Source organism: Oncorhynchus masou, chromosome 5 (assembly GCF_036934945.1).
Source record: "Oncorhynchus masou masou isolate Uvic2021 chromosome 5, UVic_Omas_1.1, whole genome shotgun sequence".
NCBI classification, from domain to species: domain Eukaryota; kingdom Metazoa; phylum Chordata; class Actinopteri; order Salmoniformes; family Salmonidae; genus Oncorhynchus; species Oncorhynchus masou.
Genome location: NC_088216.1, coordinates 43,287,121 through 43,307,103, shown reverse-complemented (window position 1 = coordinate 43,307,103; position 19,983 = coordinate 43,287,121). Strand labels below are relative to the sequence as shown.

General features: G+C 44.7%; 1 protein-coding gene across 2 annotated transcripts in view; it reads right to left on the bottom strand.

Moving 5' to 3' along the window:
- Window positions 1-19,983, bottom strand: part of chchd6b (coiled-coil-helix-coiled-coil-helix domain containing 6b) — a 61,277-nt gene that overhangs the window by 25,714 nt on the left and 15,580 nt on the right. Inside the window, exons 5-7 of one of the 2 annotated variants that reach the window (XM_064965613.1) lie at window positions 17,993-18,013; window positions 15,661-15,744; window positions 8,946-9,016 (exon numbers count right to left, since the gene is read on the bottom strand). In XM_064965613.1, the coding sequence (XP_064821685.1) occupies window positions 8,946-9,016; window positions 15,661-15,744; window positions 17,993-18,013 (176 nt within the window). The remainder of the gene's footprint in view (window positions 1-8,945; window positions 9,017-15,660; window positions 15,745-17,992; window positions 18,014-19,983) is intronic. The other variant, XM_064965614.1, reaches the window with a different exon arrangement.

The following is a 19,983-nucleotide window of genomic DNA, read 5'->3' as shown; positions in this document are numbered from 1 at the left end:
TTGGCGGCCTTTCTCAATAGCAAGGCTATGTATGCCCACTGAGTCTGTACATAGTCAACGATTTCCTTAATTTTGGGTCAGTCACAGTGGTCAGGTATTCTGCCACTGTGTACTCTTTCTTTAGGGCCAAATAGCATTCTAGTTTGCGTTTTTTTTGTTAATTCTTTCCAATGTGTCAAGAAATAATATTTTTGCTTCCTCATGATTTGGTTGGGTCTAATTGTGTTGCTGTCCTGGGGCTCTGTTTGTGAACAGAGCTCCAGTACATTGTTTTCACTGAGGAAATGGAGGAGTCTGCTCTTAATGATAAGACAGAGGATTTTCCAAAAGGTTGCTGTTGACGCATATTCCACGGTAGTTATTGGGGTCAAATTTGTCTCCACTTTTGTGGATTGGGGTGATCGGTCCTTGGTTCCAGATATTGGGGAATATGCACGAGCTGAGGATGATGTTAAAGTATAACAAATTGGAATTTGTGGTCTGTATATTTTATCATTTAATTTAGTATACCATCAATCCCACAGGCCATTTTGGGTTGGAGGGTTTTTATTTTGTCCTGTAGTTCATTCAATGTAATTGGAGAATCCAGTGGGTTCTGGTAGTCTTTAATTGTTGATTCTATGATTTATTTTTGATCAGGCATATGTTTTTGCTGTTTGTTCTTTGTTATAGAGCCAAAAGGAAAGGAGGAGTGGTTCATCCATACATCTCAGTTTGTGTTGTTGTTTGTTTCCAATTTTCCCAGAAGTGGTTATATTCTATGGATTCTTCAATTACATTGAGCTGATTTCTGACGTGATGTTCCTTATTTCTTCACCATAGTGAAGCCGTAGGCTCAGGTTTTCTGGGTCTCCGTTTTTGGTTGGATAGTTTTCTCAATTGCTTTCTTAGGTTTTTTGCATTCATCATCAAACCCATTTGTCATTGTTGTTAATTAAGTCTGCTTGAAATGTTTTGATTTGATAGGGAAGCAGAGAGGTCAAATATACTGTTTAGGTTTTCTACTGCCAAGTTTAGACCGTCACTATTAGTGAAACATTTTGTCCAGGAAATTGTCTAGAATGGATTGAATGTGTTGTTGCCTAATTGTTTGTTGGTAGAGTTCCACACTAATTTCCTTCCGTCTATAACATGTCTTAATATTATTCCGCACCTTTGGCTTTGATGCCTCATGACTGAGCAAAGCTTTGTTCAAGTAGAGTGAGATTCTGCTGTGATCTGATAGTGTTCACAGTCAGTCCACTGACACCCCTAAGAGACTCTGGGTTGAGGTCAGTGATAAAGTACTCTACAGTACTACTGCCAAGAGATGACCTATGTGTGTACCTACCATAGGAGTCCCGTCAAAGCCTACCATTGACTATGTACATACCCAGCGTTCGACAGAGCTGCAGGAGTTATGGCTCGTTTTTTTGTTGGTTATGTTCTTGTAGTTGCGTCTAGGGGGGAATATGGGGAAAGCTGTCAATTTCAGGTTGGTGTTTGTCCCACTGTGTGCTGAGGGTGTCAGGTTCTTGTCCAGTTCTGGCATTTAGGTCGCCACAGACAAGTACATGTCCCTGGGCCTGGAAATTGTTGATCTCCCCCTCTAGGATAGAGAAGCTGTCATCGTTAAAGTATGGGGATTCTACTGGGGGGGTATAGGTAGCACACGTGAGGATATTTTTCCTTATTAATTTCTAGCCAGATGTAAAATGTTACTGTTTTGACTAATTCAATAGAGTGGGTTAGGTCTGCTCTATACCAAATTAGCATACCCCCTGGGTCTCTTCCCTGTTTCACACCCGGTAGTTTGGTGGATGGGACTACCAGCTCTCTGTAACCAAGACGTCAACCAATGGGTCCGTCTCCTTTATACCGTGTTTCTTGTAGGATGACAATGTCTGTACTTCCCATTTCTTTGATGAAGTCTGGGTTCATGCTCAAAGGCAGATGACCTTGTATATGAGATAGTAAAAGCCTTGTGTTCCATCGTGTCTGTTGTTTTTTTGTGGTTAAAGGCCTGGACCATCACACTAGGTGTAAGCAGAGCAGAGATACACATACGTCTTAGGTCGCAGGATGCGGCTTGGCCGGGGGTAATAGTGGGGGTTGGGCCTGTTGCTCTGCTCACGGCCTGGGCACATGTCCTGCTGTCATGTTGAGGTCCTTGCCGCAAGGGCAGAAGGGGCATAGGTCTGATATGGGGGTGTGGCCAGGGTTTGTTTGGGGTGGTCTTAGCTGGTTGGGGTGTGGCTGGTGATGCTGTGGTCTGGGTGTAGGTCCTTAAGGAGGGAGTCTTGCAGGTCTGAGAGGGTGTCTCGCTGGTCTGGACGGGGCGTCCGTTGCTCTGTAGCTCCTGCGTGAGGTGCTGGGGCTACGGTTGAGGGTGACGTCCTTCAGGGTTCTGGCAAAAGTTGGGATTGCTGCCTTGTAGAAGTGGACCTGGTTGTAAATGCTGTTCAAGTTCAGGGTGGAGTGGTAGACATTAGGTTTTGAGGCCCAGTCTCGTGAAATGCTTGCATTCACCCACTGTATGGTGGCAGGGTGGAAGTCTTTTCATGATAGCAGGCTGGGGAAAGTGGGAGAAGCTTTTTAAAATCACTCCCTTGAGTGCTGTGGCCACCGTTTCCTGCTGGGCCCTCAGGTCATTTGTGCCTGTGTGAATTATGATGTGGCTGGGGGACTCTCGTCTGTCCTCTGACAACAGCTCCAGGACATGTCTATTGTTTGGGCACCAGAGCATAACCACTTTGTGTTTGGGAAAGTGTCTCTCTCTCGCTCCACATTTGAAAGTGGAAATTACACACATTCGAAGCCTTTTTAAAACCTTGAATACACAAAAATTGTAATTCCCCGTTGTGCAGGACAATTCTCTGTCATCAAATGAAGATAGTACACGTTTGCTGTATTTCAGTCATATTTACCCGGTGTTGACTTAAAATGTAGGTAAATAATTTAATATCAGAACGTAAACGTCAGTATCTTGGTAAATACCAGGCGAATGCCACCCGAAACAGATCTATATGAACATTTTCATTATTCCATATGTGCTGCAGGCTTGTTCATAGCGTGTCTAATTTAATGAGTGAGCCAACCAACCAGTGTTCTATTTGACGAGGAGATGCATGACTTCATTTGACATGACTGCACATTCTGGGGAACTTTGACCGGTTGACATGCACACACTCACAGATGCACACACCTCACAGATGCACACACTCACAGATGCACACACTCACAGATGCACACACATCCCCACAAACGCTGCCCTCCCGCCACCCTAACACTGCAATTACAGAACTATGCATCTTTCACATATAAATGAGCTTGGAAGTCCCTGACCACACTGACAGATAGACGGTGTGTGTGTGTGTGTGTGTGTGTGTGTGGTGGAGGATAGCAAAACAGGTTTGAATAAAATCACTGGAGAATATTCTTGAACAGAGAAGTGAAAACATCCAGAAAGGGAGAAAGAGAGGGGGGAAAAAAGAGACAAAAGAGAGACAGTGATGATGTATGGAACGATGATAAATAACCCTCAGAGCCTACCCGCGAACAAACGGTAACCCTGGCAACCATTCAGTGGATTTTTTATTTTTTTTCACACCCCAGGACACCATGTGACACGAGTCCATAGCGAAGACACCTGGTGTGAATATTAGCCATGACGCCTTTTGACATGCACCAACAGTCATTCGGTGTAACGAGCTGGGAGTAGTCCCATGACAAGGTGTTATCGAGGTCATGATTCAGACATCATTATTGATAGACTGCACCAGCTAATGGAGTTTAGATTAGAGAGCTGGTTTGCCTCCTCTGAAATAGCCCCTGGCATTATTGCTGGCTACACACATGTTGGTTCATGGCCATATGAATCATACAGTTTATGCTCATATATCACTTGAGAGTTGTTTATGGCGAGCAGCTTCAACTGAGGCACACGCAATGTGTTGGATTTGTGCAGGGTTGAATTGCTTTCACTCAGTGCAAACAGGCAATATATGACTGTTTATGGCCAAATTGAAAGTGCTATTTGATTGTATTTGGCCAGCTAACAAAAACTATAGTCACATTACATACAGTGCATTCGGAAAGTATTCAGACCCTGGAGGTTTTCCATATTCTGTTTCATTACATCCTTATTCTAAAATTGATTAAAAAAGATTTATCCTCAATCTACACAGAATAGCCCATAATGACGAAGCAAAAACAATTTGACATTTTGCGAATGTATATGAAGTAAAAAACACTGAAATATCACATTTACATAAGAATTCAGACCCTTTACTCAGTACTTTGTTGAAGTACCTTTGGCAGCAATTACAGCCTCGTGTCTCCTTGGGTATGTTGCTACAAGCTTGGCACACCTGTATTTGGGGAGTTTCTCTCAAGCTCTGTCAGGTTGGATGGGGAGCGCTGCTGCGCAGCTATTTTCAGGTCTCTCGATTGATGTTCGATCGAGTTCAAGTCCGGGCTCTGACTGGACCACTCAAGGACATTCAGAGACTTGCCCCGAAGCCACTCCTGCGTTGTCTTGGCTGTGTGATTAGGGTCGTTGACCAGTTGGAACATAAACCTTTGTCCCAGTCTGAGGTCCTGAGTGCTCTGGAGCAGGTTTTCATCAAGGATCTCTCTGTACTTTACTCCGTTCATCTTTGCCTCAATCCTGACTAGTCTCCCAGTTCCTGCCGCTGAAAAACATCTCCACAGGAGGATGCTGCCAGGTTTCCTCCAGACGTGACACTTGGCATTCAGGCCAAAGAGTTCAATCCTGGTTTCATCAGACCAAAACATCTTGTTACTCATGGTCAGAGTCTGTAGGTGCCTTTTGGCAAACTCCAAGCAAGCTGTCATGTATGTGTATTTTACTGAGGAGTGGGTTCCGTCTCTACCATAAAAGGCCTGATTGGTGGAGTGCTGCAAAGATGGGAGAACCTTCCAGAAGGACAACCATCTCCACAGAGGAACTCTAGAGCTCTGTCAAAGTGATCATTGGGTTCTTCTCCCACGATTGCTCAGCTTTGCCAGCCAGCTCTAGGAAGAGTCTTGGTGGTTCCAAACTTCTTAAATTTAAGAATGGAGTCCACAGTGGTATTGGGGAGCTTCAATGCTGCAGATTGTTTCAGTACCCCTCCCCAGATCTGTGCCTCGACACAATATTTTCTCTGAGCTCTACGGACAATTCCTTCGACCTCATGGCACTGTGGAACCTTATATAGACAAGTGTGAGCCTTTCCAAATCATGTCCAATCAATTTAAATTGACCACAGGTGAACTCCAATCAAGTTCTAGAAACATGTTGCCTACACAGACCCAAATCAAACCAATCACTCTATATTTCCGGTTTTGCACAGCTACAGGTGGCGGCCATTTTGTTCCAGTCACCCATCAGGATAAGGTCAAAATGAGATAAGAGATAAGAAACTCTTGGTCTTTCTTTAGAATTCACTGCATTGGCTGCAAAGGACAGCTTTATAACAGGACGGTCGTGTTAATAAAGGAATCTGAAGCAGAAAATTGCCTTTTCTAATCTGCTACAACTGCCTTGTTTGAGTGAAATTAAAGGTGAGGTCTTATTAGAAAAACATTAGCCGTGCTACTTTGTTAGCCACGTTTTTGAGGGAAAAACACATTCCAATTGCTCCTGCCCGTCATGGTTTGCATCTGTAAGCATATCGCGGAGAGAGAATTACGCTCTAATCATTAAAGCTTCCCATTATTTTCAGCCTCTTTCTCAGAATCGGGGCTTTATGAAGAAAGCATGACTTGCGAGCCGTTGCCGAGACTATGTGGGGAACAAAGTAATATAAAGAAAGAAGAAAGTAATAAGAAGGGAAGGGATGATAATGGTGTAGCATTTATTATTCTCTGCGCATGAGAGGAGAGAGCAAAGTTATTAATGTGTGCTGTCATGGATTTAAGGTCTTCAAAAACAGCACAGTGAATTTTCTGAAGAGTGAAAGTGGAGCCGAATTCGCAGTGGCCTAGACTACAGCTTCGGAGCCTAGGGGTTGTGGCTAAGTTGAGATCTAAAACAGTTGTGCGTGAGCGCATTGCGTTCCAGATCTCCCCGACGCACTCTCTCGCCGTGCGTCTCTCGTCGTTTGAATTGCTCTTCCTTTTTCTTCTCTGGTCTTTAAAAAAAAAAAATGTGCTTCTCCATCCCTCTCTCTCCCTGTATTCCCCTTTATTAGGTGTGGACTTGGTAGTGACATTATCTGGTGTCAATTTCTGCTACTCCTGATCATCGTCTTCCTCATAAAGCTGAAACATTAGTGGATGGAGGTATTGTGTGAGGAAGGGTCAACAGTGCTAAAACCATTTAGACTGGCGCAGGATCCCATTACAGCTACTAGGTCATGGGACGACTTTTAGCGACTTTCACGAATCCTCTTACACAAATTCTCAGCCCAAAGTGAATATGATGTACTATAGGTTAAGACTCGTTCCACGTGGGCATCTGGAGACGAGGAGCGAATGTGTGTCAGTATCTTTGCAAGGGACATCACCTGGACCGGACTTTCTGGGATGTTTAAAACTTTGGGTCAGCCCTGAATCCTTTGCGATGGTGTACATTTTTTATTTTTTTATTGTCAACTGAATGCGCCGCTTAGTTCATAGTGCAGGAGCCTCACCTTAGTTCATAGAGCCGTGGTTAGGTGAAAAGTCTACCAACTGTTAGAATACATGTAAAACAATTGCCGTGTGGTCACGTGTGGGACAGCGCCATTTCGCTGCTTTGATACAAGCATGGGAACTCATCTTAATAAAATCAATGTCCCATTTTAGTTTTCACTGAACTCCGTTCAGACATTTGGTTACAATCAGGCTGGGAAATGTTAGCGAAGTTGAGGTGGGTGCTCATGGTCATCAGTTTAAAGCAATTTAAAGCAATGCAAATCTTATCTACACACACAATTATGCCTATATAGCCATACATGAGGTTTTCCTGAACTTCCCTGATGCATTTCAGGCACATAGCCTACTGATGCCAATACACACCTCTCCCATAGGCTATTCAAGTCATTTGAATAGATGGTTAACCATTTGAATAGATGGTTAACCATTTGCTACAATGGTTAAAAAGGTCATAGGGGCTACATAGTTTCTACAACAATATAGCTAAAACCATTATTCTCTTGCAATTGTTGGCTACTTGCTGATAGATTATCTAACCTCATATGGGGTTACTGAACACAACCCATTGAATTAATAATAAGTATGGTTGATTATTTGGCCTTGGGGAGAGCACAGGGGAGAGCACAGTGCATGGAAGAAAATAGTCTCGGGACGGGGTACTGGAAGTGATGTAGATAAATTGAAACACATTTGCAAAATTAAATAATTACTCCCGTCTGTACAGAAATAAATGAAATCATTAAAAAACGACTACATCAGAGAGCATTATCGAGCCACAGAGGATCAATAGCTTCTTTAAAAAAAAATGCGGTGGATTGTGTTTTAGCACATCACAAGCGCATATAGGCCCACAGCCCGGGCAGCCCGCACGTCAAGTATCAAACAGCTGATTGTTGAGTTGTTGCTGTCAATGTGGCTCTGGTGAGGCTCCTGCGCTATGCTGTCAATGTGGCTCTGGTGAGGCTCCTGCGCTATGCTGTCAATGTGGCTCTGGTGAGGCTCCTGCGCTATGCTGTCAATGTGGCTCTGGTGAGGCTCCTGCGCTATGCTGTCAATGTGGCTCTGGTGAGGCTCCTGCGCTATGCTGTCAATGTGGCTCTGGTGAGGCTCCTGCGCTATGCTGTCAATGTGGCACTCCTGCGCTATGCTGTCAACTATGGCTGATGTTAAACCATGTTCCCAAAAGTCTATCACGCTGTGCAATTTTGAAAACCATATCACGAGCTGATATTGGGATCACACCAGCACACTATCAAAATTACTTATGACCGCAATTTTACTTTAACTTAATCAACCAAAGAAATGTTTGAAAATTCATCAAAATGGAGTGACATGTCATTTGAAATACAAACAGCAAAAAAGAAAAAAAAGAAACAAAAAGAAACAAAAAGACTAAAATCAACTACGAGCAATTTGACAAACCACGGCAGGGACATGCCAAGTGAAATGAGTAGGCAGGGGGGGATTCTACGAGGGAGGATTCTATTCCAGGAACTGAAATGGCTCATCGAAGATAAACATATTGGAAATGAATGAATTTATGTCATTTGGGGGAAGACTAAGTTTGGGAGAAGTAGGTGAATATGGGTGGCAAGATGGGTGAGGGGCTGAGACATAGGTTTTGGAAATGGAACTTATAAAAGGAAAGATTACGACTTAAAAAAGCCTGAAGAAATCACAGAGGAGAGAAGCAAGCCGAAGGTATTATGCAGCTTTTGGCATATTTTTGAGAATCAGCACTCCTAGCCAGAAGTGAAAAGAAAAGCATTCTGGTTATTCCGATTCCTTCTCTTTTCAAGGAAAATAATGACTGGTGCTGCATACACTGGTAGTATCTAGATACCGACAGTGCCAGCGTGGTGGCAATCACTGGCAGAATAAAAATGTCCTGTTTTTTTTAGTTTTTTTTTTAAACAGGTGGCGGTTTCTGAAAAGCACGACTGTTCCTTCAAATCCCCATCACTCTCCCTTTTCTAAGTAAATATTTCATATTAATGACCGTCTACCAATAACGACCACCAATGGTCTTGAACAAAGCAGATCAGAAGTAGCCTTTAAAATATATATTTTTTAAAGGGTGGCAAGACTTCACATACCTGAGGTGAAATAAGAATGACATGTGTATATGTTTCTATGGTAATACATGACGAACAGCAGGAATTAGCCCACTTAGCATTCTCTAAATGTCACTAGTATCGCTCCATGGCTGCAATAGCACGGCATATTCATTTGTTGAGCCCATTCTCCTTGCGGTGTGACTGATTAACAGCAATAACAAATGAAATGACACCCATTTCAGTCAGTTCTCAAAATAAGCTACTTACTTGATATGGGCCTCGGCCTTGTCGGCTGCCTCGTTGTACTGCTCAGACGTCTGCTGGTAGTAGTCGAGATTCTGGGACAAAACACACAAAAATGAGAGATGACAGAGTAGTTGAGTTAGACCAATTATCCGGTAACATCTGTACAAGTACCTGTCTTGGGTTACGACTGTTCTATTGATTTGCGAGCTCTGATAAGCCCGCTAAGCTAAACACATCTTAAAATGTCAAACTCATTAAAATGGGGGGGGGGGGACGACTTTCGACCGAACAGTGTCACTAACAAATCTGATCATTGACGTTCTTGTGGATCGCCGTAAAGTTTGACTTAATGTGTGCAGAGGTGGCATTTAAACAGCAATTACATCATAAAGAGAGACTTGTACTTAAGAGGGCATGTACTAGGTTTATCTACTCTATTCTGCTCTAATCGGTGACCATCATGTCAGGTCCTGTAAAAAAAAAAGAAACGCGGAGCGAAGTAAAGAACTTGCTTCGATTGACAGTCGAACTGGGCTTCGGCATGACTCTTCCCGAGTCAGTCCAAACCCGTTCACCTTCGAGATTCAGCGTAGTTGTGTAACGTACTGCGTATGCCAGTGACGGTACAATAAAATAAGTGCACCACTCAAACCTCATCCATTCTTCTTTTTCTCTCTCTCTCTCTCTCTCTCTCACACACACACACACACACACCACATGCACCCCATAGACTTCCACTTCATTGTTCCATGCAGTAATCACTATTTAAACCCAATAACCATGGTCCCGACTCCCTAGTCATTTTCCTTAATTATCCCCGATATTCCCAATGGGTAGAGAGATAGGGAAGAGGATAATTGAAGTTAGTAAGCGGGAAAAGAGATGGGATCAAACATGAACCTCCTCTACAATCCCACCCACCTATTCCCACAGTCATTTTCACATTATTCCACACACTGATAATGGATTGGATTTATATGGGGCTTTTATGGGGGGGGAGAACTCCTTTATCCTCTTCTTATCCACTACCAATGGATGGGTTACTCTGATCCCTATTCCTTATAGTCAGGATAACGTGTCGTCTAGAAAGTAATCCCTCCTAATACCAGTCGCTAAGATCTAAAAATGTCTCTCTCGCTCTCCTTCCCATATGACAGAGTTGAACCTCAAGATCGCCAAGACGAGATTCTCTCTAAATACATTTGCCCAAGTTAAGAAAGTTCTTCAATACCATTGTAGAGACAAAGGTAGGTGGTTGTCAGATGAAATAGAGCACACCATCATCTGCCCAGCAGGAGTTCATCCCTAAATCCGCAGTCTATAATCCATTTGACTTCACTCCAGTGTCCTCCTGCTTTGCTGCCATGGTTAAGTGTGAAGAATATCACGTCTCCCAAGGTGGATGAATGACGCAATGGTACTGTCCCAAAATGGCACCCTATCCCCTAAGTAATGCACTACTTTTGACCAGAGCACATTGGGTTTGTCCGTAGTGCACTATGCAAGAGGGTTCCATTTGGGTAGAATCCCAAGTAGTACTGCCAATGATCAGGTTGAGGAGCTGCACGGTATAGGATTAACCGTGGAGGATTTGGCCACTGTAGTCTCTAAATCTGCCCATTGACGGTGCATCTGGACTGGGCTGAAATGTCACTTCTCCGGGGGGGGGGATTCAACGGGCATGAACGAGGGAGCGTTAGCCTCAATACAGACACTAGCAACTTAGAGCTAGTTAGTGCCAAGAGCTCAATGGGAATGCTTGGTGGATGACATTAAAGGGAAAGTAGCCAGGCTTGTGAACTTAACGACATGAAAGGAGACCCACTGGGGCTGGTGCTTTGTCCCAAGAGGTGCAGAAGACAGAGGCTATATGAGGTGGAGAGAGAAGGGCGACCAGTGTGTGTGTGTGTGTGTTGGCACAGATGGGAAGGTGAAAGGGTTTACAGACAGCCAACTTCTAATCCCACATCTGGCTCATAGACCAGCCTCCAGACACACGTACACACACACACACACACACACACACACACACACACGACTCCACCAGCTTCAATCCACAGGGCTGGATGAATGGAGAGTTAAAGGATAAAGTGATGGAGACATTGGAGGAAAGTATGATGAGGTGTTCCAGAAACCGACACCTCTCTCTGGTCAGATGATGTTCACACCACAGTCCCTACTGACGGAGGGATGGAGGAAGAAGAGATGGAGGAAGGAGAGGTGTAATGGGAACTGAGAGAATGGGTGTGTGTGTGTGTGTGTGTGTGGCTGGTTATACACAACAGTAACGTGGCTCAGTTGGTAGAGTATGGATGATGGCGAAGATACAACACTTGTCTGAAGCACGATCCAAGCTCTTGGCAGCCATTTTCAACAAAAGGAAGGAAGGAGGGAGAGGAGAAGGATTACCCTTAATGGTGGGAATGAGCAACGGAGAAAGAGAGGGATGGAGAAAAAGGGGGGGGGCCTTGTTTAGGGATTATCGCACAGTATGTGTACAGTGTGTACCTGTGTGACTGTAAGCATGTTGATGGGCATGTTTGTATGTGTGTGTGTGTGTGTGTGTGCGTGCACGGCATGGCGATGAGCTGATGTCAGGATTTTTGTGTGTGGGGGGGGGGGGGTTTCACGCTTTAAGTTTGAAAGGCAGAGGGATTATTTTTAGTGGTGGAATTCGACAAATGGAAAGGAAGGGGGATTACAAAAAGTTGCATTTTAAAAAGATTACTTGTTTACAGATATGTTTTCACACAGCGACGACTTCTCAAAGATACATGGAAACTGAGGACCGATTAGTAAGCATAGGTAGGTAGAGAGAGAGCGAGGAGAAAAAGAGAGTGAGTGTCCCTCTAACGGGGATTCAACACACACACACACACACACACACACCTTATCAAACGATCAGAAGCCCCGAGTTAAGCCAGAGTCAAATATTGATTCAGGAAGATCAGACAGCAATTAGCTGTAGGATTTCTCCACTAATCTGTGTGTGTGGCTCGGCCTTGTCACTGGAGAGACTGACTTGATCAAGACATCAAGCCTGTGCAGGTGTATGCGTCTGTGGCAAGTGCTGTCTGATTGTTGTTGTTTGAATGCATGTGGAAATCAATAGAAAGCCAATGAGGGAGAGAATGGCTGTTGGGTTCCTCTAAGGTTAACGCATTGCCTGTCATTCCCACGTGGACAAAAGGTTTGGTTAGCTACAGCTCTTTGAGATGTGCTAGAAGCCTTGCTGGAACAAGCTATGCGCCACGCAGTGTCTTTGACTGAGTTGATTGAGAGACTCGCGCTAGAAATGCTACTGACTGTGAGAAAACGGTGCCTTGCGTCGGAGTCAAGTGACTCGCTTATGAAAGCAGCAAGCATTCAGAACCAGGAACTATATTCTTCTCATCTTAGTGGTAAGCAATTTCCACCAAGGCAGGTACAATATAATACAATGCAAGTAGGGAGATAAAGAAAGAGGGGTGTATGATGGAGGGAGGGAAGAAAGAATGACAACAAAGGAAATAAATAAAAGAGGGGGAGAAAATGAAGCAGCGGGAGTTGCTGGGGGAAGAAGTGTGAACACCGGCGCAAAATACACTCTTTTTAACGAACAATATCCAAATCGCTCTATACTTCACTCTCCCTTTCTCTCCATACCTCCTCCTCATCCACAGGCATGCTTATGGTCCTTCAGCCAAGGCAAAGACGGCGGCGGGGGGGGGGGGGGGGGGCATGACAATGGCTAGAAGACGGTTAATATTGCAGTGTGTACGTGTTTGTACGCCAAGCGGATACAAGGATATGAAGGTGTGTGTGTGTGTGTGCGCGCACACCCTTAGACATGCATTTCATCTTCCATCTTAATCCAAGTAGTGTTGTCAGAGATAATAAAGAGATGGCCTCTTGGCCAAAGGGATCCGCAGAGGATGGCTGGGAGGGTGTGGGTTCTATGATGAGGCTCACCTTTCTGGACTCTTCGGACTGGTCTTTGGGCTCAGTGACAGTCACACACAGTCACACTCGTAGTCAGACTGATAGCAGTCGAATTTGACTCCTTTTCAAAGTCACATTGGCCCATCTCTCTCGACTCTTGTGACTGGTCATCTGACATCAGTCAAAGTCAGACACACAGCTGTAGCCAGCCGAGTTGGACCTTTCCTTATCAGACAGTCAGAGTAGCCAAAGTCATAGTGACGTGACATTTGGCGATAGAACGATATCCAAGGTGTCTCAAAACAATGCATCTTTACAGCAGGTGGGATTGTTTATGAGGAGAATCTTGGCTCGGTCTCTAGAATGTTGTAGAATGATATTGATGGTTGACATAGAAAACCATGCTGATTTCCTTGTTATGCACTAGATCCATGCAGGCGATGTCATAATGGTGTTCATGTGACCAGGGAGACGGTGTTCATGTGACCAGGGAGACGGTGTTCATGTGACCAGGGAGACGGTGTTCATGTGACCAGGGAGACGGTGTTCATGTGACCAGGGAGACGGTGTTCATGTGACCAGGGAGACGGTGTTCATGTGACCAGGGAGACGGTGTTCATGTGACCAGGGAGACGGTGTTCATGTGACCAGGGAGACGGTGTTCATGTGACCAGGGAGACGGTGTTCATGTGACCAGGGAGACGGTGTTCATGTGACCAGGGAGACGGTGTTCATGTGACCAGGGAGACGGTGTTCATGTGACCAGGGAGACGGTGTTCATGTGACCAGGGAGACGGTGTTCATGTGACCAGGGAGACGGTGTTCATGTGACCAGGGAAACGGTGGTGTTCATGTGACCAGGGAAACGGTGGTGTTCATGTGACCAGGGAAACGGTGGTGTTCATGTGACCAGGGAAACGGTGGTGTTCATGTGACCAGGGAAACGGTGGTGTTCATGTGACCAGGGAAACGGTGTTCATGTGACCAGGGAAAATTCAAATTCATACAACAAAAAAGTACAGGCAAAAGCACATGATATACATGTGTGTGCATCCTAAAAATCTGTGGTAAAACAACTACATTTAAAACTCTTCATTTGCAGTTTCCTATGTGAAAACTCACATGCAATTCCAGATGGGAGCAGCCATTTGTACTGTTGTTGTTTTAAAGAAAAAAAATATACAGTACCAGTCAAAAGTTTGGACATAGCTACTCATTCAAGGGTTTTTCTACATTTTTTACAGTGCCAAGACTGAGCAAAGCTGCCATCAAGGCAACGGGTGGCTACTTTTAAGAATCTCAAATATATTTTGATTTGTCTAATACTTTTGTGGTTACTACATGATTCCATAGGTGTTATTTCGTAGTTTTGATGTCTTCACTGTCATTCTACAATGTAGGAAACAGTCAAAATAAAGAAAAACCCTGCAATTATAAAAAGATAAACATAAAATATTCCATGTGAAAGTGATATTTTCAGATGAAAATGTTTCACAAAGAAAAACTGAAAATTCCATGTTTACATGATTGTTTTTGACATGTGAACTTGCACTTCCACAAAAAAAAAAATTGGAGTAAATGTTAAATTCAATGTTTGTAAACAAAGCAAACGTAAACAAACACTGTATAGCCTAAAAACACGGTTAAAACCATCATTTTGATATCATGGATGGTAACAGCCCCATCCCTCAGCTTTTTACTAAAACTGTGGCAGGGGAGTCACTTTGCTAATGTTTCAATTAAGGATAGCTGCTTTAAAAACACATTTCATGGACTAATATTGTTATTATATGGTGCTACTTTTGTGCCAATAATACCAAGCTAAACTTCTGAAGTCGAGAACAAAATTCTTATTGGAAACAAAACTAATGATAATGAAAGCAATACATAAATCATTGCAGTGTCCAAAAACCATGTCTTCTTTCATATATAGATTTCTTTATTTAAGGGTGTGTGTGTGTGTTTGTTTAGCAAGTAGTTTAGCCTCGGGCAAATGTTTAATCAGGTTAGGTCAGTTATTAGTGCCGAAGAGTGAAGATCTGTTTCGTGCAGGGATTTTGTACAGTTTCACCAGTGCGCTATTGATATTAAACTACCACCTCGTTTCACTCTAAGCCATGTAAGTGCAGGCAACATTTAACAAGACACTTCAAAAGTCACTTTTACGTTGGGGGAAAATATCACGGATACATTAGTGCCGAGGGAAGAAAATAAACAAAAACGGAAGAGCGCGAACTGAGGTCCTTATTTCTTAAAAGCTCAAAAGCACTTTTGTGTTGTGTTTTATGACAACTGTTTTACAAGATCCTGCAGAGTAACCAAAGTCAGGTCCATTTGATTAGCCACTAAGTCCTCTTTCAGAGACCACGCTTGTTGAGAACGTTTTCAAGTGCTACTCTACCAATACAAGCTGTATTTCTGAACACATAGAAAAACATTCAATTCATTTCAAACTAACTGCTGTGCACTCCGTGAGCAATTATTGGACATCAGTGTGCCAAAGAAATGCCAGGCATGAAATAAAACCAGCAGATGCTCAGGCCCCAAAGGACAGGGAGTTGCTCATCCCGGTCCTATACGATTCGCCTGGTTCATTAAGTGCCAAAATCAATACGTTTGCAATATGTTAGATGGACCTCATATTAGACATCCTTTGTGCTTTACATTTTTTCTATTGTTCTCTTTTGTTGTGTTGCTTCTACTGTAAATGTGCCGCGATTTTAAAAAGAGAGCTTGATTGCATTTGTTTTCATGAGCACACATCTGTAGAACTCCCCTCCACTCCTATATATACACTTTGCAGTGTCGTCCTTACCTTCTTCTCCAAGATGTGTAGCTGTTCCTTGTAGAAGGCCGCCAGGTGTTGCAGTTCAGCCTCTTTCTTTTCCAGCTGCTTGGCCTGAAAAGGACAGAGAGGCGGGAGGTATGAACACGGTGGACGGACTTCAGTAGGTGGTGGCTCCTCTTAAAACAGCTGGTGAGCGTCTGGCAGATTCAACGGAATTTGAATAAGACCTTGTTATTTTTTTACATTTCAAACAGAACCTGAAGCGGTCACTGAAAAGTGTTTAAGACATCATCTCAAGCATCATTGTTATCAATGGCACTAATGGAATGTATCGCAACGGGACGATGTACAAGGTTGTATTCCTTTTCTACAGGTGGTTGGGGGTAGGGCTGGGAATGGGTTTAGGTCGAGGAGAAGGTTAGTGAATCGTTAGTTTAATACTTTGTCGACGGTATGCCGAACACAATATAAACCATCTACGGGGAACTATCCAAAAAAAAAAAAAAAAAAAAAAAAAGTGTTAGCCTACACCTCGACACTTTTTGAGAGTCGGGTCTGATCTCCTCTGTAACTTACGAGACCACACTGGAGTGGCTGTGTGTGTGACTGCTGTGTGACTGCCTGTCTGCGGAGACCCTGCTTCCTGATACATCGCAGCGTCAAGGCAGCGTCAAGGCAGTGGCGGCAGCAGCAGGAAGCAGATAGAGGCAGCGGGTTATGAGGTGGAGGCCCTCAAGCTTTAGAGCCCACTGTGGCAAAGCTGGAGCACAAACTGAGGCGGAGACCACAGCCTGGCAAAGGCTTGGCAGCATGCAAAACAACAAGAAGAAATGTCAAAGCTCGTAGCACTTCACTTAAACCCCCCCCACTCCATACAATCTATAGCTGACATAAGGTCAGTGACAGGAAGTCAAAGCTGCCAGCGGTACATTCACACAACATCCTTTCCTGATGCACCGTGTCAGATGTCGGCTAATAAGCAGTCCGCTATCCAACTGCGTGCCGTTGTATATCGTTATTCCAAATAGAAGCTATGTCAGCTGACACTGCTATCAATTGCCGTTTGGCGAGTTCAGCTGTTGAATTGCATTGCTGAACTCGACTTGGCGTCAAGAGAGCTTTAAGTGAAGCGGTACCGTTTAGGTCAGACAAACAGGCAAGCCCACGAGGCGATGGAAAGATGGAGCAGAGCTGCGGAGAGAGAGAGAGAAGAAATGGTCAATGAACATGAGTCAAGGCCTTTACGAAGCATTATAAGCACAGCCTAGGCAGAAGGGCGGCTGTGTGAAGACGTCATTCTAACTTTCTACGAGCCGTCTGTCTAATGCATCTGTCTAATCTATAAGTAGTCTATAAGTAGCTATGTAGTCTATAAGTAGCTATATAAGTAGCTATGAGGTGTTATGAATCCTTACATCAAGTCTTAGAATACATTATAAGGTGATGAAAGGAAGTATATGCTCATTGGGTATCCCATTACGAACATAGAATGTGTCCTTCACAAAGCTGTCAGTCTCTAAATCATGGCCTGCCTAAATACAAAGGCTGGGCATGTATACAGTACGAACAGGACTTCGTCCAGGATCCATATTCCAGAATAGGAGGAAGATGACAACATCATAGCACGGCATGCCCTTCTTCTGCCAAATCATGCTGAGAAGAAGGGAATCGTTCTTATTCAAATGACAATAGAAGTGGAGGGTGGATTGGACTGGGGATGGATTTCCAGAGTAGACACAAGACCATAGCGTTCAGATTGAGGCACCACGGTGGTGGGCAAGAAACACAAGAGGAAGATGCTCATTCAACCGTCCATGGGGATACAGGTCGTGTGTGTTTGTCGTGCTTTAGTGCAGCCTGCACATTTTCATGTAATGACATAAATGTTGACTGATGGTCGGTTGCTGTATGTGCAATATGGTGCGGTGACATTTACCTTTTGGAGATCGATGACGCATTCTCGTGTTACGGCACCTTCTCTTCACAAGTGCAGAGCAGCGCACATCTCACCCCCTACATACACGCCTATATTACATCCAATGTAATCACCCCCCCCCCCAACACACACAACCTCCGCCCCTTACTTTCTCTCTCTTCGACTCCAGCTGCTGTCTGTTGTGAGTGAGGCTGGTGGTGGGGGGGGGGGGGAATCACCACAGCCCAGCAGCAGCAGATGATGTGCAATTTTCTAGCTGAATACCTCCCAAAGTGTTGTTGGTGAGGAGGCGGCGGCGGCGGAGGGGGGGGGGGGGGCAGCGGCATGCTCAGAGCCTTGCTTTTAATGCACAATGAAAACATGACATTTGAATGGAGGGAAAGAGGAAAGTAAGATTAACAGTGAGCAGCCGCTCCTGCTTACCCAAGCATCCACTTCTGCTGTCTGGGAGAGAGAGAGCGGAAGAGAGGGGGAGGGCAGGGGGGGGGGATGAGAGAAAGAGAGCGAGGGGACGAAGGGGAGTTGAGAGAGAGCGAGAGGGAAGAGAGGAGCAGGGCGAGACGGCGGATACAGTGAGAGAGAGAGAGAGAGAGAGAGCAGGTAGCGAGATCGGAGAAAGAAAGACAAACGGAAAGAAAGGGGGGAGAAAAGCAGAACACACAAGGTTAGTGCAGTGATTAAACGAGTCAGGCTGCTGCCGTCGGCGAGCTGGCGTTCGCCTGCCATGAAACCAAACGGGGTTAAAACACGAGCGCCGTGCCATTGCTCAAGATTAAATAGACAGTACAGAGATGAGGAGGACAGAGGGATGGGGAGGGTTAATAAATAGAAAGAACATCGTGTAATCTCACAAAAAAAGGCCATTCTTCACCGGACAGAAACCCACGTGAGGCTAATTATTAAGTCTCGATGTACAGGATGAGCGCTGAGCGAGACACACGGACGCTGAGATTAAAGAGGGAGGTGAGGTTCGCACAGAGGAGGACCTGGAAAGGTCAGGGGAGGGTAAGACGTTAAAGTGTTCACATTCGTGATGTGGTAGAGGAAGGGGTTGTCGGTTTCAGGAGATACAGTCGTCTGGCTTTGTTACAATATCTGTCGGGGTACAACAACTACACCACTCGCCACCAGCTCTTTAAAGAACGTGCATCGGAACATCTAGCTCGGGCTATTTTGTATCGGACCTTCAGCCTGTACCTTGACAAGTTGTAATCAGGTGTATTGCGGCTGGGCCGGAACAAACGCCTTCACCTCGAGTCGCTCTCCAGAAACATTGTCGGCATGGAGACCCTTGCTCGAAAATGTTACGTGCTGGTAACACCATACACATGCTTCTACGGCATTTTTGACCCCTTTAAATACAAGTTGATCATTGGTCGGCCACATTTAAGACGACTCGGACTGCTCCTGCTCCGCAACTGCACCCAATAGTGGCGCAGAACATTTTCTCTCGGCCCAGCGCCAACAACGCTGATCCAACTTGTCAACTAATGTCCCGAGCTCTTCATTCGTGGAGTCAGGTCAGACTGGTGCCGGACTGGAACAATACGAGCACAGGTCCTGGGAATCCTATAGAAGCAGCAATTGGGAAACACTGAACAGCACTCCACCGCTGGACCCAGGGTCATAGAAGTAAATGAAGTAGAATGGCAGGATGGCCTTACACTGGACCCAGGGTCATAGAAGTAAATGAAGTAGAATGGCAGGGTAGGCTAATATAATATGGCCACGGCCCATAAAAAGTCCCATTGAGCTAAATGAGGTGAGCTCACAGAGGCAGTGTGAAGCGGTTACAGCCCCACCATCTGTTTGTGTTTGAGCCTCCCCCTCTCTTTAGAACACTCAGAGGCTTTGTCCCAACTGGCACCATATTCCCTATATAGTGCACTGAGCTCTGGTCAAAAGTAGTGCATGATATGGGGAATAGTGTGCCATTTGGGATGCGGGCCAGAGTGTTAGTGGCTTGGAAGAATAAGGGGTTAGCGGAGACACACGCACATAGACCAACTTAAGGGGTTTGAATTTACACACCATCAAGCTCCACAAATGGCCTGTAAAAATTGTCTGATGGCCATTCAGAAATTCAATTGTTTTGTCCATTGGTTCCTGTAGGGACAAGCAGTCAACTCAAACCTTACGTTCTACCACTTCTTCTCAACAGATGCTCAAAGACAAATGCTCCCAAGCATAATCATTGTTGAGTTACATATACAAACGAGTGTGTGTTTGTGTGCATTGTTTCCTCAAATCATTTTGACCAAACACACACACAGACCTCATTATAGTTCAACTCAGGCTAACCGTCTGGGCACAACACAGCCACACCCCTGTGTCCATCAGATAGGCTAAGATGTGGTGTTTTTCCATTGGGCTAGAGTGGCTGTTCACAGCCTGCCGCCACCCCTGATAGATAA